Raw genomic sequence first — 25,664 nt, forward strand, 5'->3', positions numbered from 1 at the left:
ATCCAACTGGCATTTAATAATGTTAAGACTTATTAGAGTTCGTAATGAAAACGTGTCTTTTGAACAAGCGGCTGTGTTGGAGATGGGTGTAATAGCTCACAGGCATAGCAAGAAACTTATTTATCCCCAATCAGCTCTCACTGCCTGAGTTCCAAGCACAACGTTATTTTGAAAGGTTTTAAAGCAGATTAAATTGAGCCTTTTCTTTCTCTTCGCTTTCATCTTTAAACGGCCCTCACTGGCTAGCCTTCGGCACAATTTCTTGAGATTTTTTTCCTTTTTCTCACACTTGTTCGTATATTTGTTTTATTGTATTTTTTGGTCTATTTTAGTTGATTTGACGCACAAATACATGGCAAATGAATGAGACCCCAAGCAGACTATTTGTGGACAAATTGGGCAGTTTTGTATTACTATGGGTGTGAAATTATTGAACAAAGAGAAGTGAGTCCTGGCTTCATAACCAAGCCAAAACTCCACTCTTTGTCTATAAATGGGTCTAATCATGCTGGTTTAAAACATAAGTCTGTCTATTTAGTAACTTCTGAAATGAGCTGCCCCAAAGCATACCTGTCATTTTGTATTTAACGAATTTTCACAGTTGTTGTGCTCCTATTTTTCACGTTCTGACATTCACATAACCCTTAAATAAGTGTTTGAATCTGAGTATGAAAGGCGGCGCACATGTGGTGCTTTAGCCTTCTCGACCAATAAAATGTCATTTGACCCATAGAAAAATTTGTCGGCCAATTAATGGAGATTGACTGATTTGCCCATTTGACATCAGTTGGTTAAACCAATTGGCGTTTAGGGACTAATCCCACAAGAACGAAAAAAAAAAAAAAAAACGTTTAAACAAATCGGTGAATTACGTGCATTTCTTACTTTCTTTTTTTTTTTGCTGTGGGGCGGATAGGCCTATTTGCCTTCACGTGCTATAGGAAATTTCCTACTTCCCACTTCTGAAGTCGTGATTACGAGCTCATCGCATTCAAATTTTGACTTGAGAGGGCGTTCATGTCCAATTTTTTAACTAGGAAACTAGTAGGTTATTTACGATAATTCCGATAGCAGATGAAGGCGGCATTGATGAATGTTTAACTAGCATTCGTCATTCCTTTCGAGAATGCTGCAAAAGACCAATTACATCGAAAGAATGCAAAGCGTTGGCAAGCGGGTAGTTCCCAGATATTTGTAGAGAAACCGAAGTTACTGTATACTTGAGACTTTGAAATAAGCTTCGTTTGAAGAAAGAAGACCATGGGATGAGTCGAGAGACCACTTCAAACAAATCCATCTGGAATGGGGGGGAGAGAGAGAGAAAGAGAGAGAGATTTAGTGAAAGTATGGGGAAGTTATTTAGCTATTAATATTTTTTCCTCAGGCATCGAGAGTCACTCCATCTGCACTTTCTCGCAGCTATTTGGCTGGGCTGAAATTGAGGGAGACCCAAATGTTGGGAAGAGATAACACAATCATCACAGCCGCGGTCCTGCGCTGTGCATCAATGTATTAAACTCGGATTAACCTCCCCTTTCCCCTACACTGCTATACCCAACACATTTCATTGGAAGTTTGAGATGGGGGGCGTTTTGTAATAATAATAATAATAATAATAATAATAATAATAATAAATAACTATTCATATTAATATTAATATTATTATTAGTATTATACAATACAGTATTCAAATAAATATGTATTCACAGAATGATAGTTCAATACAAAATACGTTAGAATAAGTTCATGTGCAAGTATTATGTGTAGCTTCTGGTAATTATATATTTTTCTTTTCACTGTTTGTAGACATAATTTATCAAAGTAAAATGTATATGTTGCAACGTGGACACTTCTATAAGCGTGTCCTGCTATTCGAATGCTTAGCAGATGTTATTAAAATGCACATATATGCCTAATATAATAAAACTGTTGTTGGACAGTAATGAGAGACAGTAAGAATTCTGCCGATCTGTCTGGCGTTTGTATAAGCAATCTCTTTGCAAGATCATCGTTTAATGATGAGACTATGCTGTGAAATATGCTAATCCAGAGATCATGACACCAGAGCGCCTGTTTAGTGTCAACGGCATTGCCTCGTGAAACATTTGCAGTGTAACTGAATTACATGCTAGTTAACTTCAGTCCTGCACTTTGCTGAGGAAATTATTTTCCAAACGTACACCCAGGATGAAGTTCATACAAAAACTAGGCCTGCGCCAAATCCAGGTCTTTAATTCGTGGAACGAATCGAATGTCGGAAAATGTCGAATACAGTTTCTGTTTTCCTCACATCTTTTGACAGCTTTTAAAAATCATCTCTTACACCTCTCTCCTTGAATTTGTTTTGGGATCGTTTTGATAGATTATTTCCGTCTATCATTGATTAAATAGCATGTTGTATGTGGATTGTTTAATAAATATTTCTAAATATTGTGTACGGCAAAAATAGTCGAAAATATTCGAGTCAAAGTGTCTGGATAGCGTCACATCACAGCCAGTCTTAAAGAATATAAATTTGACGTTAATCATTTAGAAAATGTCAAAAGATTGCGTAAGTCCCCTTGAACAGAATATTAATATGCAATTATTTTCAACAGCTTTGCTGACCTGTTAACCTGGGGCGGTTCCTATAGATGCAATGAAGAGGATTTTGTGTGTTTCAGATGTTTAAGGGAGAGAGGAAGAAAAAAAAAAATAGAAAGTAGGTGCAGAAAAGTCGAGGCGTCTGGAGGAAATTGAGAGGCTTATAGTCTTTGATCCTTGGGTGCTTTTTCTTATCGGAAACATTGGTGGTGACACCACGACAATGGGAGTTCATCATATTACAGACTGCCAGTGCTGCTTTCAAGACGGCCTGTCTATTAATTAAAATATTTCTTGCCATGTGGGACAAGGACTATCTCAGTGCACATAGGCGAATGGCTTTTGGATATCAGCTGTTTTTTCTCTTTATTATTATTATTTTGTGAAAGGGACAATCTTACATTTCGGCATACTTAGTGAAATTCATATGTCCACTGTAGAAGACATGGCGATTTTCCCCCCTTCTCATAAAAAGTAAGCGCACAATCCTTTCCCACTCAATAACAATCAAAACTAATAAAAATGAAACCAATACGTTTTCATTTTGGAAGTCCTGACATACCTGCAACCTATAGGATGTTTTGGGCAATCATACAATTAGATGTCAGAGATTTGCACTGTGCTATAGAGTTGAGGGGGCTGGCATCCTGTTAGAGCAGAAGAACAAAACGAACAAACGACTAGGGAAAACTCCTGCTGACACTAATAAATGTATTGGCCTCCGGGCTTCCTATGTAATGTCACAAAAGTGTTTTTGATGCCCTGGACTCGCCATCGCTTTTGCGCTGTATACGGTGCCCTGTATAAGTGGAAGAGCACGGGACTCTTGGTGAAACCCATAAAAAAACCTCTATGTTTCATTCATTAGTCCAAAAGACATTTAAATACCATTTCGAAATCAACAACGCGGATCGGTTGAGAACTAGGCTATGTAACTAAGCCAATTGTTACTTTATTTCTGAAACTACGTGAATGTAGCATGACATAATATTTTATATAATATTTTATACATCATATTTTATAGCAGGCTGTAGCTGCAAAATATTAGGAATATATTGAGTAGCCGCGAGTAAAAATAACACGACTAAATTGTAAAATAAACGCATTTCAACAATATTGGATATGCGTAAAAACCAGACGGAATTATTGGCAAAAAGGAAATTAATATATGTATGCTTTAATTGCCTCTTATGGGTGTTCAAATTAAGGAAACAAGCAAAGACTTGCAAACGTTCAACATACGACTCGACTTGTTGATTTTGATCTTATTGTTCGTATCGCTTTCAAACCAGCTTTAATGGCCTCTTTGGGAATACAAATATACGAAAAGAGGAGTTACCAAAGTGGAAGAAGGGGGGTTGAATCGGGGGAATTGCTGCCCACTCCTTTACCATGGAGTGTTCAGTAGCCATTCCTTAATCCTTCTTTCATTTTTGCCGACAAATGCCAAGAATCCTGTCTGGAGACCCAATGGGAGACTGATCATCTAACAAAAGGGAATCCTTCCACAAAGAAGGAGTGCCAAACGTGGTTCAGGGCACTCATAAACAGACCAAAGGAAAAGTAACCATTTGTCGATAACTTTTTGAGGACAAATGTTGAAACGTATAGGTCCACGTATGTGTTTTGGGCAAATGAGAATTTGCTCCGACATTTTTTATCCACTGCAGGTGTCCGTGTACAAATGCGCTAAATAAACACTATTAATGCAGGGTCATTGAATAGACAAAAATAACGGGATTGGCTCTGTTTGAAAATGGAAGTCGAAATAGCCTATTGGCCATAATGTGTATTTATTTATTTTTAATGAAAAAAAGTAAGATAAAAAGTATGTCTCTGTTATTTTATAAATAAAATTTAAATAAGCAAAAATTAAAAAGCGAACATTTTTGTCTATTTCAGTGTCGTTTTTTTTCTGGCCTGAAGCTTAGACTAATTTGTAGTAAACGTTTTTACTTGACCTATAAGACAAAAGGTTTTAAATAAAGTAGCCTACTTGAATTCAAGCTGCTCTGACTAAAATCCCATCAAGATTTGCATAATGGAGGCCATTAATTATCATTTAGCTCATTAATTAATGTAGGAACAAATCGACCATGTGATGTTAGAGAGTTTAAACCATGTTTCAAGGTGCACCTCTATCAGTTTCATTAAAAAAGTCAAGTCCTCCATTCTTCTGTGAATTAACTTTTGTTCCTTCTGCGGTTTGCTTTTTTGTTTGACCAAAAATTATTCTGGTGTCTGACAGCCCTCTTTCCTGATTTAAAGACAGTCACTTCAAAAGGGAGAAAGAAAAGGGGAAAGCCAACCGTCTGTTATTTTGTGTCTTTGGCCTCTCTGCGTAGGCTATTCAGGCAAGTTGATGAACTCCTCCAAAAGTTTATTAAGAGGAGCAAAACAATGGTGTCTAAAGCCTTTAGGCAGCCAAAAGAGACAGTTTATAAACTAGCTGCCATTGTTCCTCAAAAGCAGATGCATGAATACCTTTGAATGGGCTCCCTCAAACTGACACGATCAAGCTAGACAACAGCATGTTAAAAGGAACTGCCTTTCTTTCTGCTGCCCAGATTTGTATTTCTCCTGCATTAATGTACATCTGCGGTAGGAGGGGTCCAAGCTGGACGAGCTCAGTCCCAGTCAATACCCAAACCCACAGCCCTTTGGGCTGTTTGAAGTAAAGTCCTATGTTCTGCACGCCCTCAGTGGGCTGCAGGTGTCACAAGCCTGAGAGAAATATGGTAATCTAAGAGCACAAGAAAAGAGTCACCCTCCTTTTGACATTTTAAACAGAGCATTTTCCAAGTGAATGACTTGAAATTGCCTGTTTGTAGGATTTGAATTTTGTCTTAATGCAGGCAATGGGATTTATAGGGCTTCCATGTAAAGGTTTAAGGTTTCAAAATGTAGACACGCGGTGTGTTTAATTTTTCAACTTTAATGCCATATCTGGTTAAATAGAACTGTTTGAATGAATTAGGAATTTACCAAATCATTTAATCGATTTTATTGCTTTATTTTCAAATGCTTGTTTGCAATTAAAAGAGCACGAGACACAACGTTTATTTATTTAATGGTTCAGATTATTGGCAATGTTTGTCTTTATTTTGAGTTTATTGCGATGTGCTACAACTAAATATTTCAGCTGTGAGTTTACAGATCAGGTTGAGGCAGTTTGATGTTGAAAACAAATATAGGGCCAGAAACTTTTTTTCTTTCTGTAACTTCTTTGTTTTATACTAGCATTTACTTATACCCTTTGGTTGTCTTCTCTGTGTTGTTTTCAAGCAGCCTTGTTTACTTGTCCCTTTACGCAAACAACATATCATGTCTATATTGGGTAATTTTTTGAGGACCCATAAAGAGGCCAGTGAAAGCCGAGGAAGCATGCATTGCTTTCTGTCTGGCACGAGAAGTATAATTGCATTCTCCTCCGGTCCACAATGTTGACTCTTGTTTAGACATGAATCAAAGCAATTTAGTTTTGGCAAAAAAATTAGAATACTTCGAGAATGGCTTTCACATTGCCAGCTCCAAAAACAAGTCTTTCAGAAACAGAGCGATGTGTACAAACAAGTGATTTATGTGTTTTCCTCATTAGTTGTTTTGTGTAATTGTGTAATTGTAAATCGTTTTTCGCGTGCAGACGACAATGTTGTCAAAACGATCCTCGTTCACACGGATCCGCGAAAACGACTAAAAACGCTGTATTATGCATGCTAGGCCAGTAGGTGGTGATGCCACTTTGTAAAGAAACACTATGCGCCTATATACTGAACACGTAATATGCATGTTTTGAAAAATTAATGTTTTTGTAGTTTGCACGGAAACGATAACTGAATAATTTTTAAAAACGTGCACTTCGTTTTCAAAAGTTTGCGTTTTCAGGCCCCCAAAATGACGCTGTTCTGTAAATGAACGGCCAAAACAGATGAAAAGTTTCTGTTTTTAGTTGAAAACGGTGTTATGTAAAGCCCTTTAAAAGGTCTTTTAACCCTAAAAATTCTCATGGTGGAAGTTAGATTTTAAATCTAAAGACCATGATTACGAATAACTGTTGGTACTTCCATAATAATATGTTCTGGTAACAAAAAACCCCTTAGAAATCTGTCCAGTTAAAGAAGCATGGCCCATTTTATAGGTAACAGTAATTAAGTGAGGAGGGCAATTGCGCTGCATCAGTCCTGTGATTAGTGCCGAACCACATGGTCCAATGGCTTAAAAATCAGCGTCAGCCCACGCTACTTATGGCCATAAAATTTCTCATTTTATGCTCTTTAGCGGCTTCACCCCGAGATTCTTCATTAGCTTTATTTATATGTGTGTTTTGCACTCACACAAAGACAATAAACATGTTCCTAGAGTGTTGCAAATCAGAAATTTGCTCAGATTTTTCCACCAACTTAAATGGTGAATGTGCTGGGCAGTGTGAGAGCAGCAGAGGGGCCGGGCAGCTGTGAGGGAGTCTAGCCCGCTCCCCTCTCCCCATGCTGGCTTCAAACAAGGCACTTGTCGTACATTTTTAACTAATGGGCTTATTTATGCAGCCATTGTCAGTTTTTCTTCAGGCTACTCTTTCCACATGGACTTTTTTCTCTCACCCTGCAGTATACAAAAGCAAGTACTGCACACAGTTTTTTGCATCTCTTGATATGAGATTTGTCATTTCAAAACTGTTCTGGGTGCAGCGTTGAGTTATTATGGCCCCCCCATTGAATTGTATTTAGCGGGTTTGCACGTAAAGACATCAGAGCCCCTCATTTATGTTATAGGGTCTGTGTTTTGATAGACCGCTCAAAGAAAAGCTTACCTCTTCTTTAAGATGCAATATATAGATGCATTTCAAATCACTTTTTCTTCATCTCTGACTATTTATTTGCTTTTCTTTAGGAAATATGATTATGCCTTTTTATTATTATTTATTTTCACTTTTGGCATTTGTATTTAAGCCCTAGGCTGTCCACTTAAAGCTCACATTGATATATTAAGATTTATTTCCCATAAGCTAAGTCAGTGGTAAAATTGACATTCAGCATTTTTTTTGTTTATGCAACTGTTTTATCTCAAGAAGAGACACACGCCACCGCTGTGGGAAAAGCGGATGAAGGCTTTGCATTTAATAAATGGTAGTTTGCTAAGACATAAAGCCATGATAACACACACATCTTTGTGAGGATGGAATTAAGTTCAGCTGCAGTTTTACTGTAAGTATTTACAGGGAAGGCCTCACATGGAGAAGCATAAAGTTTTCTGCAAATTTACTTTATTGCAGTAATGCAAGGAAACTTTTATCTGAGGCCATTGGATATTAACAATGGCATTTTGTGTCAGAGCTGGTTCTAATGTTTATGACTGGGGAACAGAAAATGTATTTATTCACTCTCATGTCATTCCACCTGTATGACTTTCTTTTTTCTTCTGCAATGAAAGAAAATGGGCCCAAAATGACATTGTACCACATTAACTTTTATTGTACGGACAAAAATGAAAATTTTCAAAATATATATATATTTTAACTTGAGAATAAAGTAAAGACTATTAGAGTACGTTCTACAAGAAAATACTATTGCAGTCTTTCTACTTCAATTTCAAGATTAATTTACTGTGTTACTTGCCATTTCTTTGTAATTATTTGTGGGTATTTACTAGCAATTTCTGGGTGAAAATTGTTTTAAAGTAAATCCTACACCACTTTTTTTTTCAGTTTGAAACAATATGAAGATGAGTAAATTAATTTTCTGCTTATAATGTATCATGTGGGGCAGTTAAAATCTTATATGGTGTACAGATTCCTGTTCCAACTGAAATGTGCTGAAGGATGAATTATGCTCATTTTTCAGTCCTCTCTGACACACACACACACACACACACACACACACACTGTAGTTTAATAAGCTATAGGCACGGTAGGTTAAATGGCTGATTTTGTCGTCTTTCTCACCTTTTAGATATTTGATTAAGTTCTACGGTGCTGATTGCTTTTGACCTCAATTAGCGGGATCTCAATCCCAGGAAATGAAAACTCAATATGAAAAAGAAAGAATGAGATGGGAAGTAAACGGACACCTGCCTTTCAGTTTCTCGCAGCTAGAAACTAAATTAGAGCTCTCTCCGGCTTCCATTGACCAAGTTAAGTCAGCACTTCCCACCAAATTGACAGCGCTGCACATATCTATAAAGAACACCCCCCCGCCTCCCAATTGCCTAAAGATATTTTAAGAACCATTTCAGAGTTGTTCTTAAATAGCAGTGTAGCGAAATACAGCAGAACAGATGTGATCTTCACATTGATGTTGTGTGGATCTGATAACTAAAGCAAAACATGATTTCTTTAACATGATATCCAAAGTAGGTCTTATTATCCTAACATATTCCATGTTCCACATTCTCTATCCTATCTGTCAATAGTTATAGTTTCATTGTCAAAACTCCCTTTCAGTCACCACATTCCAGAACGTTCAAAACCCAAGAGACACAAGCCATCCTTAGAGTCTCCCTCTCGCTGTCTCTCTGCACTGCCACCCCCTTTTCCCTGCTCCTAAATGGATTCATATTCAGGCAGCATTTTCCAGTGGCGCTTGGGCACAGAGAGTCAATATGTCAGCATTTATTGATGCCCTCAGAGCTGCACAGGGTTGTCAGGCCTCTTTTCAGGCTTAAATGGCCCCCTAAGGTGCGTCTTCTATTGGGCCTGAAAGGCCACGGAGGCCCCCGAGTCTCTCTGTTGTTTAAGGTGAGCACACTCTCACACAGGCATGCTGGACAAAAAGCCCACTGAGCCTTCATACACATGACAGGACCTATAAAAGAGCATCACCCATCACCTCTCCTTCACATCTTCCCTCTCTTTCTCTCAAATGTTTTTGAATGCTAAAAAAAGAAAAGAGGGCTAATTGTTTGTTGTGGGAGCCAAAATTACGCCGCTTTCCCTCTTTTATTCCATGGAAAGAAATTAATGAATGTGAAGCAGAAAGCAAATCTGAACTGAGCTGGACTATTGTGTTTTGGTTTTGTAGCATTCAGTTAAAAAAAAAAAAAAAAAAAAGATTCATTACGATTAACGGTGTTATAGTTTTTAGTGTTGAATAATAAATGCTATTAAGTTTGACCATCATCAGTTTTTCAGCATTGTAATGTATTTGATTTGATTCATCTTTGGAATAACCCAAATGAATTAGTAACATCACCAATACTTTACCTTTGCTCATACTTTTACTATGTAAATTCCTAACCATATAGGTATTAAACTGTGGCACATAACTTATCCTACACTGTGCTGCAAACATAAATGATTCATCAAACTGTGTGGTTTTTTAAATAAAATTTATGATTATTGGACAATAAGGCAGTGAAACAATCCCTTTGACTGACACTGAAGAAGGGTCCTCAGTCATATGTATGGCCCACGATATTAGAGACTATGGGATGGCATCTTTTGACTTGGGCCAGTAAGTAAACCACATAGCAACCAACTTACAGCTAAATGAATACACCAAAATTGCAAAAAAAAGTCTGCACTCTAAAAAACTTTTATTATAGACAGGAGATAAAGTTGACAAACGTTTCGGCTCTAGCCAAAAACTGGAAATAGATTTTCTGTATTTAAATTTGGGTGATTGGGTGATTGTACTCCTTATGCTGTTCAGGGTGTCGTGTTTAAAGATGATAAACCAGTCGTAGTACAATTTTTCAGCAATGAGCCGCCTCTTGATATTTTAGTTGTACAAATTTTACTTATTATAAGAATTATTAATCATAATTTTTGGTCACTGTGTAATGCATCTACTCTGCTAACATGTTTACTTGTAGTCCATGTTGTGTGTACGAAATAGACACTGATATAGTCCAAACGTGTCATTGATCACTGTTTCGATCAATGATTTCAGCTAAACGGAAAATTATTTTTTGTTGTTGCAGTCAAATTGGTTTTTGGTTATCAAAATTTAGGTGTATCACAAATGGTAACTACCTAGAACCTCCTTGCATTGTGGAGATTGGCAAACACCACAGACATTTTCTTTAGAAGTTATGGTTTTTATAACCTTAAATCGCAGAGATTGTTTGGAAGCAAGAGCAAACGAATGTTTAAGCGGCTGCAAGAATATATCTATACAGTATTTTATTCATATAGCCTGAGAGTGCAGATATGTTTGGATGACAGTTTGAATGAAACAGTAGTTGTAAATAGATCCACATATGAATGTATAAGTGTAATAATTTAGAAATAAATGGGACAATCATCGGTGTGATTTACCCAGTTGGACTCTAAAAGATGAGTACATATGTGTCGGAAACAAGGAGGCCAGTTGTGTGCCTCAGAAATACCAGACCAACCTGAGTACAATATTGTTTTGAGAGCCAACTCTGATGAAGACAAATGTGTAAATGTGTGCTACCATGCTAAGCTTAGTGGAATGTGCAGCTGTGGACGAACACTTTACCCCAGGCCCTTTAGTTCTTTACACAGAGATGTGGCAGGAAAGGTTAGGGCGAGAGAGAGCGAGAACGAGGGAATGAAAATAAAAAGACAACAGAGAGGAGAAAGAGGTCTGAGTGTGGCCGTGATGATGAATATCCCATCTGCTCACAGGCTCATCGGTGATGGAAGTGGTCTGAAGGCTTATGTTGGGTGGTCATGACTTCTCTTTGGCCTTAGTCACTCCTCACCCGTAGCGGTTAATCACTGTCCGCCGTGTAGCCTCTCGGGGAGTTTTATGCCCAGCTGTCAACAAAAAAGCTCAGTCAGTCAGGTTGGCTGTATGAAGCAAATCTACGTGAATCAGTTTGAAAGTGTTACAGCCACTCTTCTGGTTCAGTTTCACCAAAGGGCTTTTAATCGAATTCCTATTCAAGATATATTAGGCCAATTCTCCTCTGATTAACTGCCTTTGATGTGTAAGTGCTTCAAATCAGGTTGATCCCATGGGGCACGTTCACTCTTAATAACTGAAGGGATGCAAAGAGACAATTTTAAGTTCGTAAAATAATAGGATTTGGGTTCTTGTCAGAGCTTGTTTGAATGAAAACATCGCTCATTTGCTGTCAGATTATCTTGTTCGGTTCGAAAATCATGCTGTGTTTTTGCATCCTTTTGCTTGAAACATATTGAGTTGAACAATATCTTGGGAACCCTGGAGGACTACATGGATAAAGGATAATATGGGTAATATTTTTAATTAAGCCCACATTTTAAGATAAAAACATTTTATCAGCATTCCTTCAACTTTTTAATAGATTTAAGAGTGTTGTCTTATTGTAATTAAATGTTCCTGTTCTTTTCCGATTAGTGGTTTGGCCAAAGTGCTCTTTTTATTTTTAAAACCCAGTTTTTGCTCTATTTACCTTTTATTCAAAAGCTTTCGCTGCTGTCTGCTCCAGGCCACCAGAGACAAAATGTTTCATACTCCGTTATATTTATGCCGCTGCACATTCGACAGATCTGGGTACTTGCCATGGTCTCATTTGTGTGATGGGACCCAGCATGTCAATCGCGGGATCTCGCAGAGACAAAGATGAGGTCCAGGTTTAGACGCATATCTGCATCAGCGTCTGTTTCATTTCCATAATCCTGTCCTCATTATACTACGAGTAGGAGAGCGATAGATGCTGACCTTTAGCAGGAGAGTGCTGTCAAACTTATTCTGGTTTTATCTGTCTCTGCAGGGCTGGCTGAGGAGCAGCTTGTGGGTTTTCTGTTATGGCAGCTAAATGACATCGTAATTGTTGTGACAAGGGCAGAATGAGATGTGGCAGAATACATAGTCATCAGTCATGCAGGGACCACTGGATCAAGCTTGTAGACTTTCAAATTGGGTTTCTTAGATTTGTCCCCCTGATTTTCATTCATCTGTCTGAAGGTAAAAATGTCGGGAAACCGAGAAGCTGATGGCTTGTCTCGAAACAAATCTACTTTGGTAATTGTGGCTGGATATACACTGTTTAAAAGTTTGAGGTATGTAAGATTAAATAAATATATATATTTTTTAGAAATCATTGTAAAAGGCTGATTTGCTGCTCAAGAAAAATTTCTTAACAATGTTGAAAACAGTTGTAATAAAATTTTTGCGAAAATTTGACGAATTGAAAGTTCAAAAGAACGTGACTGAAGTAGAAGTCTTTTGTAACCTAAATGTCTTCACTGTCACTTTTGGTCAATTGAATTCCATTCTGAATAAAAGTAATAATTTCTTTAAATAAAAAAATTGTCCCCAAACTTTTAAACAGTAGTCAAGTTTGGTTTTCTACCACAAGGGATTGTTCACTGGATTATTTATTCACCCTCATTACTTTTTCATCTGTTGAAATTAAATTAAGATATGTTTTTTTTGTCTATATGGCAGTTTTGTTTTGGACCCCATTGACTTTCATTGCATGGACAAAAACATTCTTCACAATTTCTTCTTTTGTGGTCCATAGAAGAAAAGAAATGCAGGTTTGAAATGGCATGATGGGTTTTATTTCTGGGTAGTTACTAGTGCTAGCAGCATGTAGGGAAGAAAAATAAATTCCATGTTGTGTCTTCAATGAAAGTGGTGGCTACCTTTTGGAAAAAACAATCAGTATAGATCACTGCACCAGCCTTAAGTGGTCGTCATGGCGAGTCAAAACCAAATCATTTTGTCACAATTTCTCCAAAACCAACAAAGGGATTTAAAGAACATGAGTTCCAATATATATGTATACTTGAGTATGTTTTTAGCTGAGTGTTTGGATGAGGGGAGAATTCTGGCAAAATGAATCTTAAAAGAAAAGGCAAAGGAATTGATTTAATTAATGCGGCCTCATGTCCTACGGCCATGTGTAATCCGTCGAGAATTCCTGAGCGTGAGCTCTGGGAGACAAAAAGACATCTACCAGAGGACTCCTCAAGTGGCCTGTAATGAGAACCTCCCTGTAATCCCATAATTCCTTGTTTAATTAAAAGACAGAGCTGGCCTGGAGTCGAAGCCACTTTGATGGCTCTTTCATTGTTGGGCTTTTGTTTGGAGGCTATTTTTGGGACTTTCTGTCCAATCGTCCAACAAACAAATATAGTGACTTGCAAACATATTCATTCTGTAATCTGGTGTTGCCCTTGGTTAGCATTTGTTGTTGTAACCAAACCAATGTCAGGTGACACTGGCAAAGAAAAAACATGACATTTTTCATATAAAAAAGTATACCTAAGAATCATTTGAACTCATATCTGGGGAATAAAAAAACTTTTTTTGGTTAAATGAATAAAACCAATTTTTTAATTTTTCAAACATTATGATTTTTTGTAAGAATTTATATTTCTCTAACTTGCCTCAAGGTGCCCTATGGTGTAGAATCAGAATGAACAGATCTGCTGTCATCTAAAAGTTTTACTGTCATTGAATTGCTTCTCAAATCCCTCTTGTGTTTCACCTAGCCTGAAAAACCAGTTCTTACTGTACCGAGTCTTTCCAATGACCCTATTAAAAAGCGAATGTTTAGGGTGTAAAATATATGTTTTGAAGCTCACTGTTAAATTGTGTAGGGCTGGGCTTTGATATAGATTTCCTGATTCAATTAAATTTTGATTAGATTCCAGATTCATTTCAGTTATAATGTCCATTTTGTTAAAAAAAAAATTGAAGGAATTCTCATTCTGCTAATGCTATAAAGTACACAGAGAAGAGTTTCAGCCAACACACACTCTTAAACAAAAGGTTACAAAAGGATATTTTCACAGCAAAGCCATAGAATAGCAATTTTCAGTACCCCAAAGAACCTTTCACGGAACAGTTCTTAAAACATTTATTTTTCTTAGTGTAAAGAATTTAATAATCTGAAGAACCTTTTTCCACTATAAAGAACCTTTTGTATATTGAAACAGTTCAATGAATGTCAAATGTTCATTTTAAGAGATTTTTTTCAAATTTGTACAAATCAATATCAGATTCATTTAGATGAATTGCGATTATTTGGGAAAAAAAACATCCCTAACGTATAAGGAAAGGCAGAGCGCAGCCCACTCAGCTCCTATATAATCAACCATATTCAGAGGGGCCAGTCTTGGAAGCCCACACCAGCATTAGCCAATAAGAAGCTAGGGTTCAGCCATCACTAATGTAGAATTGCTTCAATTTAGCGGGAAGTCATGGCCTGGATTAAGGCCAGTGTCTGCCGAGCTAGGCCCCCAATGCTGCTGAAGGGATTTTCAAGGATCAGCCCAGTGCCAGCCAAACTGGAAATAAATAAGGAATCAACTCAAATGAAATGATAAAAACAGGCTGTAAGATCTTCCCTGTTATATGTGGAAATGGTCTTGATGTGACTAAAGAATGGGATGAAGGAAACTCTGTTGTTAGTGAGGTTTTTTTGCCAGCATACTTATCAATCTAGACCTATTAATATTAATGCCTGCTGCAAAAAAGTTAGCAATGAAATTCACACACCTGTATAAAGGTCACTGTTTTGCACAGCACGGATAAGCTAATGTGTCATTTTTGTTTCATCACTAAGCTACTCAGCTTGAATTGCCACCCACACACCTCTGGTTTGCATTAGATCAGATTTGGGCTTATTGTTTCTCATCTTTTCTCCAGCTAACCACTAAACAGAAATGCTATAGTTGACATGGCTGCATTTGACAGATAATCCACCGCTCGTATTTTAAAGACTAGATTGAATATATTGCGGATGGCATTTAATGAAATGTTCTCAATCGTATACTTGAGTTATTTGCAAAGTGCCAGTTTTGTTTCATTTTTAGCACAGAATACCGGTACAAGGATCGCTAAGGTGGTCTGTGGAGATTAACTCCCCCCTTTTCCCTCTATGGCCTCGGGGCGAACTGGGATGCGCACTGATGTGGGATTGTATTTACAAGAGCTTCGCTTATATAAATAGCTGTGCATTGAAATAATATTCGCTTGAAAGCCACATGAATCCATTACATTTCACCATACCGCCATCCATCTGTTTTTTTGGGGGGTGTCTACATTCATTCACACATCAAAATTAGTATGATCATGACAGTGTTCATGAGCAGAGAGCTTTCTGGGAAGTGCATCTCTATGGAAAGTAGATGCCTTGTACTCCTATAGTGGCGTTCACATCGCACTCAGTTCTTTCGTTCTCTATCCTCTCTGATAGGTCGAATGGACGAAGGCTCGGAAGTGGAGTCTGAACCGGACCTGCCCCTGAAGAGGAAGCAGAGGCGCAGTCGGACCACTTTCACAGCCGAGCAACTGGAAGAACTGGAGAAGGCCTTCGAAAGGACACACTACCCAGACATCTACACCAGAGAGGAACTAGCCCAGAGAACCAAGCTCACCGAGGCCAGAGTACAGGTATGACACTATCAAATACTAAAGTAGTGTCTGCAGTTGCTAGAGATACACATGGTTTGACTGAAATGCAGTTCAAAATGTGTTTTATTGAATCAAGAGCCATTATTGTCATTCTGTATACAAAACTTAAAGGGATAGTTCACCTAAAATGAAATAATTTACTCACCCTCATGTCATTCCAAACATGTATGACCCACATGGTAATTTTCACCAAGTGCAACATGTTCAAGTAATGGGTATAGTAATTATACTGTTAATTGTATGTATTGTTTAGTAGAAATCACACAAAATTGTTCATTTACATATTCCTGATGATGTAGCTGCCCGAAATGAGTGCTTTCTCCTTTAATTGATGTGATGTCAAGAATCAACTTCCTGTTCTGTCTCCGCCTCTTCCCTTTTGCACTATAACTGAATGGGAGAGTTTGTTTCGGGCTCCTCTTTTTCTGGCCCTTTTGTATTGTACTTGCATGGGAGAGGGAATGAAAGATCCAGAGAAACTGCTGCCTGCTGCCCTGTGTCCAACAACTCCACAAGCTACACAATGCAGAACTAAAGTGTTTGTAACTGGTGTCGCGAGCCACTGGTTACACGTGGTGTGTTACCCGGACTCAAATCGGGGTTGCTGTTGAATGGGAGGTGGGCAGCCTCTAGCGTCAGTTGCTAGCGCGTTTCTTGAGGTTTACATGCACAGCCCTTACTGGCCTACGTCTGTTACACTCACCCCCCTAAACCTCACTTCCATCCGGGTCACGGCACCAAATGTCACCGGTCCTACTCTACCTGCTCAGAGCAGGATTCGAACCGGGGTCTCTGGCGTGGGAGGCGGGTGCGCTAACAAGGACACAATAGACCACAGCCTCTTGCCGCTGGGGTGACACTTGAGGCCAGGGGAGTTTTAGGGCAGGATTAATATCATTCCAATTAATCAGTCAGATTTGAGTGGGCAAGTTTACAGTTTATGTCTAGTTTAGGTTTACAACCAGGGTTAGATGCTTCTACATCAGTGTTATTTACCTATCATTTCCCTCTGATTTTTGGGATAACTTTAGGCTTAGGGGTAGGGTTAGGACTACATTTTCTGAAAGGAATGTTGTTCCAGGATCAACAAAAATCTTACTTGGCAAAATCATGGTGACCATGAAAGCATACATACAATCAAAGTCAATGGGGTCCAATGTTGTCCATTTAGTTTTGAAATATCTTCTTTTGAAAATAGAAAGTCATTGGAACGACACTTGGGTGAGTAACTGACAGAATTTTAATTCTTTTGGGTGTATTATTCTTTTAATTGTGCTCATCTATGAAGTTTAATATAGTACTCATAAGACTGATGCTCTCAGTTGGAGATGTAGATGGCACAATGTGAGCTCAGTAAGAGTTCAGCTATGTGCTCTGAGGTCTATAGAGCTCTAAAGTGTCACTGGATCTGTTGGACTAAGGTTCTCTGATTGATGATGCGTGTAACAATGCAACTGCTCATCTCAAAGAAAGTGCTAAAAAACACAGCGGGCCTCTTCCTGTCAGCCATATCAGAGAGCAACACAATCAGGTGGCTAACATGGCACTGCATCTGTTAAAGTTGGCATGAAAGGAAAATTCACCTGATCTATTTTCTAAATGCATGTAATTGATGTTAGTGTGAACGATTCATCCATGCATGTTTCGTTTAATTTTTTTCTTCAAAATGTCATAACTCGATCCTCCAGTGAAACAACAGACTTCTCTGGTGATGTTTTCTGAACTTCTCCAATCATTTAGTTTGCGTAAACTCCGCCTTTTCTTGCAATCAACTGTAAGTTCGCATTCACGTGCCCCCATCCGACTGATAAATTGAACCATGTCCTGCCCTACATTTCTTTTCTTTTTGATGACCCGTTTCACTCTGATATACGTCACGATATGGAGGAAAAGATCTTATACCTTTGCACCTTTTGATGGAAAACTTTTTGAACTCTTGAATTTTTCTATTTATAGAAATATTTTTAAAATACACGTTAGAGGAACCTAAACACTAGTAGACAAAATTACAAAACTACTTTTTTGAAGATTATCTGAGGGATAAAAGTGCATTGAACTTTGGCTCCTCCCACCACTGGTCCTGACAGCTTGTCAACCATGTGGATAGTTGAAACAATGAGAGGGGGAAAATACAGTAGAGTTATGGCAGCAGCTGTTGGGAGCAAAGGGAGGGGGATAAAAAGAGCGAGAGTGCATTCCTGATGGATTTCTCACTTCAGCTTTTGGCTGAGATCTTTTCTTCCCACCACTTTCAAGCCCACCACCGCTCCTTGTAAAATTTGCTGCATATCAGAGAGCATCCCACACACTCTCTTGGGAACCCTTCTCCACCAGTTACATTAATCAATCAAGAGCTTGTAAAAAATATGACCGCTCGCCATGCCCCTGCTGCCTGCTTCACCTCTGCAATGGTACAGGATTGGGCCCTTCAAATGCTAATGCTCTGGACATTACATTAATGTTGTAATGTATAGTGAAATACCATGTAAGGTCAGTCTGACTTGGTTATTCGATTTTGTGATACAATATTATATGTTTTAATATGTTGACACTGTATGTCAGATCTTTGCAAGCTGCCTAAATGACATCATTGCATAATTGAAATGCAGCTGTCTCTCTCTCTTTCCCTCTCAGCCACATTTGGCAAAATTGGCGTCACCACCTTTCAAGTTGCCAAATATCTTACTCTTTCTGTGATTAGCTGCATACGCTTTATATTGCTTTGTTTTAATAGCAGCATTTGGATTTATGAATTGTGTTCCAAACAATCAAATCAATCAAAACAAATGTTGGTATAAAAAGGATCTAATCTATCAATTTTGGAAGAAGTTGACCCATAGTAGCCTCGTGGCAGGTTTTTTGGTAGAGAGAACATCTCTCGCTGGCCATGTCAGTGATTCAGCTCTCCCTGAAAGGAGCCCCATGGGACATTTGGCCCTTTTGTGTGTTTATGGTGACTGATGCTAATTAGACAAGTGAATAAACATTATATCACTTCTGACCTGCGTATGTCAGACCTGAGTTATATTTGTAAAAACTGATAATCCAATCATGAATGTGAATTCAAAAGCTCTTTTGCACCATTTTGACTGGAATCTTCAGATCATTCAAAGATCATATGAGACCACCACATCCTTGATATATTGGCCCAACAGTGCATGTTTTGTTTTCTCAACCCTGTCACAGCCCAGCAGTTGGTTCTTGAGAGGCCAAGCAGAGGATGTGTGAGGATCTCTGGCTCGAGATAGCTCGCAAGGAGATGCCAGGGCTCTGGGATCATTGCTTTTGTGGAGGGGAAGGTGTCTGACCCTGTTGGCTTTTGGCAGACCCCGCGGCCTCAGTGTCAACCCACTTGAGTGCAGCTGCGCTGACACAGTATCCAGATGTCTGAGAGAGAGAGGGAGAAACAGGGAGAGAGGGAGAGAGGGAGGGAGTGTTCCTGCTGCCAAAGAGAGGAAGTCAGACATGGATCAGTAATGATGTCAAAGGTGTTAATTTATGTGTTTGGTGCTTTTCTATTAGATATCATCTGTCTTCATTGAGCACTGTCACTGTGGTTATTCTTAACCACAGACACGTTACTCATGCTTCCACTGTTTTACTGCTCCGTATGACAAATCAGAGGAAGTGATCCATATCTGACTAAGCAAAGGGATAAGTGCTTCCAGGTCTCACTGCACTGCTGCCTGTCTGTCTGGTTTACTGCAATCTGTAAGGCCAGAGGAAGAAACGAGATGAATTATCTGAGATTTACAGGAAATTTCATAGGCAGTGGCAGTTATGTCACTATAAACTCAGTTAGACATGAAATCTTTGTGATGTGCTGAAGTATCAGGTTTGGGGTTGTGTGTATGACAACTCATGGAGGATCGACAGATGGAGGGAAGAACTTAGACGTGCTACGTTATCGCAATGAAAACTTCCTCTTTATATTATATTATAAATAATGAATTAAACTAGATACTATGGCTTAGGTTTGACCGTTCAAAAGGTTGGCAAGATTTTCTATAAAAATACAGCTAAAAATGATTTGATAAATTCAGTAAAACAGTAATATTGTGAAATATTATTAGAATAATAATAAAAAATTGGTAGTGTATACTTGTCAGGCACGGAGTGAGGAGAGTTAGTCCTTCCACGTGTTACTCAGGTTTGAAGATGTCTCCACTTCCCCTCTATAATCCAGCCCCCTTTGATCCAATCTGGATTTCCAGGGCACAAGTGTCAGCCGCCTGATGTGAAGTCATATCACGTGCGTTTTGATTGATCCTTGCAAAATCTGGAGCCAATAATTCTGTTCTTATGCTCCTGACCTACGAAAAAATTTGGGATTTAAATGAATAGATAAAATAAATATATGTATATACGCATGTATATTTATGATTACAAAAGGAATAAAGAGGATGTGCATGTATTTAACAGTCTTCTACAATTCAACCAAGGCATCTGGATGTAGTAAAAGTTGAATTGTTGAAAAATTCGCAGATGTTTCTGCTGAAGAGACATGCCATTTTATAAAGTCTTGCTACACTGTTACCTTCAGGACCCAGTCCAGCCCGTCTCAACCCTTTATCCCAACCCATCCTGTCCCACTGCCCATCCAGATTCCCTAAACCCCTGGATGGAGCCCTGCACTGAGATTGATGTCGGCCTTTTTTACGCTTCTCAGCCACTGTTATGTTCTTTTTTGCTGTGAAATTCAATCACGTTATCCAGGTTTTACTCCTCGTCTTCCAGTCTGTCCACCAACCGCCCTGTGCATGGCAAACGGTAATCCTAGGAAGACATATAACCATCGTCATCTGAGAGAGACGGCAAAAGAAAAAGAAAGCAAGAGGAACTGATAGGGTGGCCCGGGTGATTGATATTGGATGAGAGCATGAGATGCTGGCCGAATGTGGAATGTGAAATCGTGACACAGTCCACAATCAGATTTGTCTTCCATTTACCTCCCTTCCTTTTGTCTCTTCCACTCCCCCTGTACACTCGGAGATTGAGAGTATATTGAATTGAATTTTTCGACTTCCATTCCCTCCGAACCGAATGCAATCAGACAACAGCTCCTTCAGCCACACTCCAAGAAATCTCCTCTCTTAAATGTTTCGCCAAGTGACTCCGTTCACTTTTAAGGAAATTATTTTGAACTCTTTCAGAAATACGAAATGAGTTGGCCATCTCAGTTGGGCAGTGTGCTTTGTGTCTCGGCTTGAGCAGGGAAATGAGAAGAGTGGGGAATTAGAAGGAGCGGCAGAGAGAAAATCCCCGCTCAAGGTGCCTTTGCCATCGGGTTCCAGAATGGCGCATTCAGAAGCCCCAGCTCGCAGCAAGCCTCTTAGGAGATCCATTGAGTGCGGGGCGGCAGGCGCTCTAGCCTCTAACACTGAGATACACGCTTTCTAATGCCTTGTGCTACTCTCCAGTTCTCACTAATACCAGAAGCCATCCTAACCTAAGACATGTAAAGTAATGGGGCTTGTGTCAGCGGGACTTGTGGTTTTATGGGAAGGGTCATTGATGCACGGCATTGTTGAAGGAGCAGTGTGGGATAGTTGAGTACTGGTGACTTTTATTTGATTTAAACTGTTTTTATTGATTAATACTGAAAAAGAAAACCTATCTAGAAAAATTCCAGTAGACTAATGTTGAGGTAAGGATGGGTGTTGGGAACAGGTTTACTCAAAGCAGTCGCTAACCACGTGTGTAATTAGTCCCCCGGTGTGTTAATAATTATATAGGTCTTATAGGTGTTTCCCCAAGTCTTATAGGTGTTTCCTAGTTTTTGTTTAGAAATGGGAATGCAACAGGAAGTTTTTAAAGGAATGCCAAATTTTTTGCTTTTTATGGGTGGGGCTTTATTTTATTTATTTATCTTATTTTATTATTTTATTTATTTTTTATTTTAGTTCATTTTATTGTATCCAGGTACCATAAAGACATATTTTTGAGAATCAATTGAATTTATCAAAAATATATTGCTGTAAACAGCTCTCTATGCCTGCATTAGCTACCATATGAATTTCAGATTTTATGAAAAATAATCAGAATTTTTCTCTTTCTTTGTCACGATGTATACAAAGAGTGAAGGGCAGCCTGGGAGGATAAAAGAGAGAGAGGCAGAGAAAGAGTGTGTACTCATACAGTATGTCTATGCCAGCCCCTTGATCAATGCCCGGGCTGAAAGCGTCATTCTTGAGGAGCTGTTTAAAAAGGGACGCCCTCTCTTTGTGGTCCAATTCATTGAAGGGCCATTGTCCCCCTCTTTCACTTCCACTCACAATGGAGGGGACCATTTGAAAAACAACAGTAGATTAACTGCACTGCCAGTGTATTAAAGTCTGAAGAATGGCCCCTCTGAGGCATAGATCAATGTCATTCACTCTTTTGCATACACAGGGGCAGCGCCTCGGCCCCAGAGAGGTGCAGGTTACTGGCCGTGCTCCCCCTTTCAATGACTCACATTAGAATGAAACTTTGAAAATGTGTCTTAATGTGGCAGAGGCATTTCTTTCTTTCTTTCTTTCTTTCTATAAAGAAAGGCTTTTTGTTCATTAAATATCTCAAACACGTCAAATCCAGAGATATTTTCATTTGATTTTTTCTTTTAGTTGGCACCATATTGGTTCTCGGCCAATGTTAGCTAGGTTTAATTCATCATTCTCTGTCATTGTTTGATATTTATTATAAGATTTTTAGGTTTAGATAACTTTGCAATAAATGGGATACTAATAGATTTTGGGATACTAAAATAAATGGGATACTAATAGATTTTGGCAAAGATTTGACCCATTTTACGGGTTACCTCTTGAGGGTGCAGAGTGAGGTGCATAACAATGTAATATATGTAACCCTGTTATATTCCTCCTCTAATATAAGGTCTTTTGTTTTAGTTTTTTCCTAATCAGTGTTATTTTAGTAACACTGTATTATAGTTTTATAGTTATTATAGTTTGTGTTAATATTTTGATTTTATTTTTAAAAGTTTTAGTAATTATGTTTTGTTCTTTTATTGGTTTTTAAAATGTCTCTATATTTCTTATCACATTTTATGACACATGTTGCCTTGTCAACTAACTGAATTATTATTATTATTATTATTATTATTATTTACATTTTATCTTATTTCAGTTAATGGTCATTTGTTTTTCAAATAATGATTTTTTTTAATGGTTTTATTTTTAGTTAACGAATGAATAATAACCTGGTTTCTAATCTTATATATATATATATATATATATATATATATATATATATATATATATATATATATATATATATAAATCTTAATAATCTGGTTTCTACAGATTTTAAAAGAAAATATTGTGGTGCCTAAATTCCCTTTTAGCAAACAATCCATTTAATTTTTCAGTGTTTTCATTTTCATTCTTTTTTCAAAAATCAAGTAGAATAAATGTATAATATCACCCATTTATTGGTAATCGAACATGAAAATAATTAGCTTATCATATCGGCCAGAATTCAGTGCACTTATTATTATTGATTTTTTTTTACTTTTTAATTTTAGGTTTGGTTCAGCAATAGACGAGCAAGGTGGCGTAAACAAGCTGGAGCTAATCAACTGGCGGCATTTAACCACCTGTTACCTGGAGGATTCCCACCCACAGGCATGGGCACTCTACCAACATACCAGCTTCCTGAGTCCAGCTACCCTTCATCAACATTACAACAAGGTAAGTTAATCACTGTTTTTGGGCCCGTTTACACCTGGCCACTTCATGCGTTTTCTCTGATCAGATAGCTATCAGGTCGTGAAAAGACCAAGTGTAAATTCCCTCTGAAACGGATTTAAATCCGATAACTCAAACCACTTCAGGAGGTGGTTTGAGATGCATTCCAGATAAAACTGGGTAAGTGTAAATGCATCTGGTTGTTGAAGACACATATGTAAATGTTACTCCTCCCAAAATGGCAAAAATAACTAAAAATAAACTTGTGGGTGTGTTATAGGCTACCTGCTCAGGTAACCAGGTATGACAGCTGTACTCGCCACACATAAGGCCCGCTTCAGATGAGTAGCTGATGCGCAAACTGCCTCAAATTAAACTAAAAGTTTGGCATCGCATCCAGAAGCTCGACACACAATCATCTTCATCAAAAGTATAGTGAGACTTCATTGTCTTACCATCTATCTCTCCTATTGCGGTCTTGATCTTGAAATTAGCTGTTGATGAATAAAATGCAGCTAATTTCTGACGCAAATTTGCATATAGCATGGGAACTGAAGATCGGATTTATATTCGTTTAGCAGAGATGCATTTATTGTGGCCGAGTGTAAATGGACCAGTTTTAACAAACTTGATAGCTATCCAGACAGTAAAAATGCATGAAGTGACCAGGTGTAAACAGGCCCTTTGTGAAGAATTTGACCTTTTTTAATACTCAAACTTATCTAATACAGGAATGGCAATACATTTAAAGCTACCATGATGCACTTGAGAATAGTTTTCTGATCTAATTAAATACGCTGTTCTATCCAGATGTCAGTGGCACAGTGCATCGACCCCAGCCCTTGCCTCCTTCCACCATGCATCAGGGCGGGCTCTCGAGCGACAGCGGCTCCGCCTATGGCCTCTCGTCCAACCGCCACGGTTTCTCCAGCTACACCGACACCTTCATGAGCCAGTCAGCGACCAGTAATCACATGAATCCCGTGAGCAATGGACTATCTCCACAGGTCAGTAAGGGTCACTGGCCACAGTGTTTAAATACTCTTCTCTATAGCCTAGTCAAGGAGTCTTTCAAGTGGAATTATGAGACCTCTCTGAAGATAAAACAGCATATTCTTTGTGCGCTACCGTGTTCGTTCGGTGATTAGATGCGTCTCATGTGTACTGAGCCTTCTAGTTGTTGATACCTCCCTTGTGCTCGTGAAGTGTTCATAAGATAATGTTTTCTAATTAATATTCCTTTGTTTTACTCACTCTCCTAATTAAAATAAAGATTTAATTGTTTGATTCTAAGAAAATTAGTTTCAGACAATACAGGATACCCTAAAGAGAAGAAATCCCAAATGCAGTCAAAGAGCTGCCAGCACTGCGCCTCGTTCAGAAAAGAGCATAATCTCACCAAACTAATGGATCTGTATGTTTAATTGTCTGGAAGTAATTTTCAAGAGTTAACAGATGTTTAACTAAGTGTAGATGTTTTAATTAACCGGAACAGAGCAAAAAAGTACAAAGTCTGATACATCTTTGAATCCTATTCAATTTCAGTATGCCATAGAGGAAAGTATAAAATGGGAAACCAGTAAATTCAATTTAAGGCATGTGGCGTTTTTTTTGTCTTTGTTTCATAGAATTTAAATAGACAGGTTTTGTTTCAGTTTGACAGTGTTTCTGTGTGAAGGTTCTTGTTATAGACATTATATAGCATTGTTACCTGCTACCTTGAACAATGCGTGTAAAAATAAGACTCTTTGCTCAGGGTTGATCCTACACTGAGCTAAATAATAGGAAAATGGCTGCTATTGATACACATTATTGGTGAAGAGTATATTACAAGCAATTATTCACCATTAGTGGGCAGTTCTGCCCACCATAACCAAGAAGATCTGACTAACAGGCAGAAAATAAGATTGAAATGGTGTGTAAGGAGTTGAAGATGAAATTCAATACTGCATTTGTCCACAATTACCCCCTTGTTCACATGTTTTATGGCCATTTTCCCCCCTCCTCACCAAATATTTCTCAAAGCAGATTGGAAACTGGTATTACTCCATTTTTTCCAAAAGAGAGGAAAGAATTAGGG

General features: G+C 38.3%; 1 protein-coding gene and 1 long non-coding RNA gene across 3 annotated transcripts in view; one reads left to right on the forward strand and one right to left on the reverse strand.

Annotated features, from left to right (window-relative positions):
* The window catches only part of LOC307145947, a 56,985-nt gene that overhangs the window by 8,784 nt on the left and 22,537 nt on the right, over positions 1–25,664 (reverse strand). The gene's annotated exons all lie outside the window — the stretch shown is intronic.
* Positions 1–25,664, forward strand: part of pax7b (paired box 7b) — a 54,306-nt gene that overhangs the window by 4,166 nt on the left and 24,476 nt on the right. For both annotated transcript variants that reach the window (XM_079849597.1, XM_079849598.1), the window contains exons 5-7: positions 15,682–15,878; positions 23,422–23,587; positions 24,395–24,591. In XM_079849597.1, coding sequence (XP_079705723.1) covers positions 15,682–15,878; positions 23,422–23,587; positions 24,395–24,591 — 560 coding nt within the window. The remainder of the gene's footprint in view (positions 1–15,681; positions 15,879–23,421; positions 23,588–24,394; positions 24,592–25,664) is intronic.

This window comes from Squalius cephalus (genome assembly GCF_949319135.1).
Source record: "Squalius cephalus genome assembly, chromosome: 18".
NCBI lineage: Eukaryota > Metazoa > Chordata > Actinopteri > Cypriniformes > Leuciscidae > Squalius > Squalius cephalus.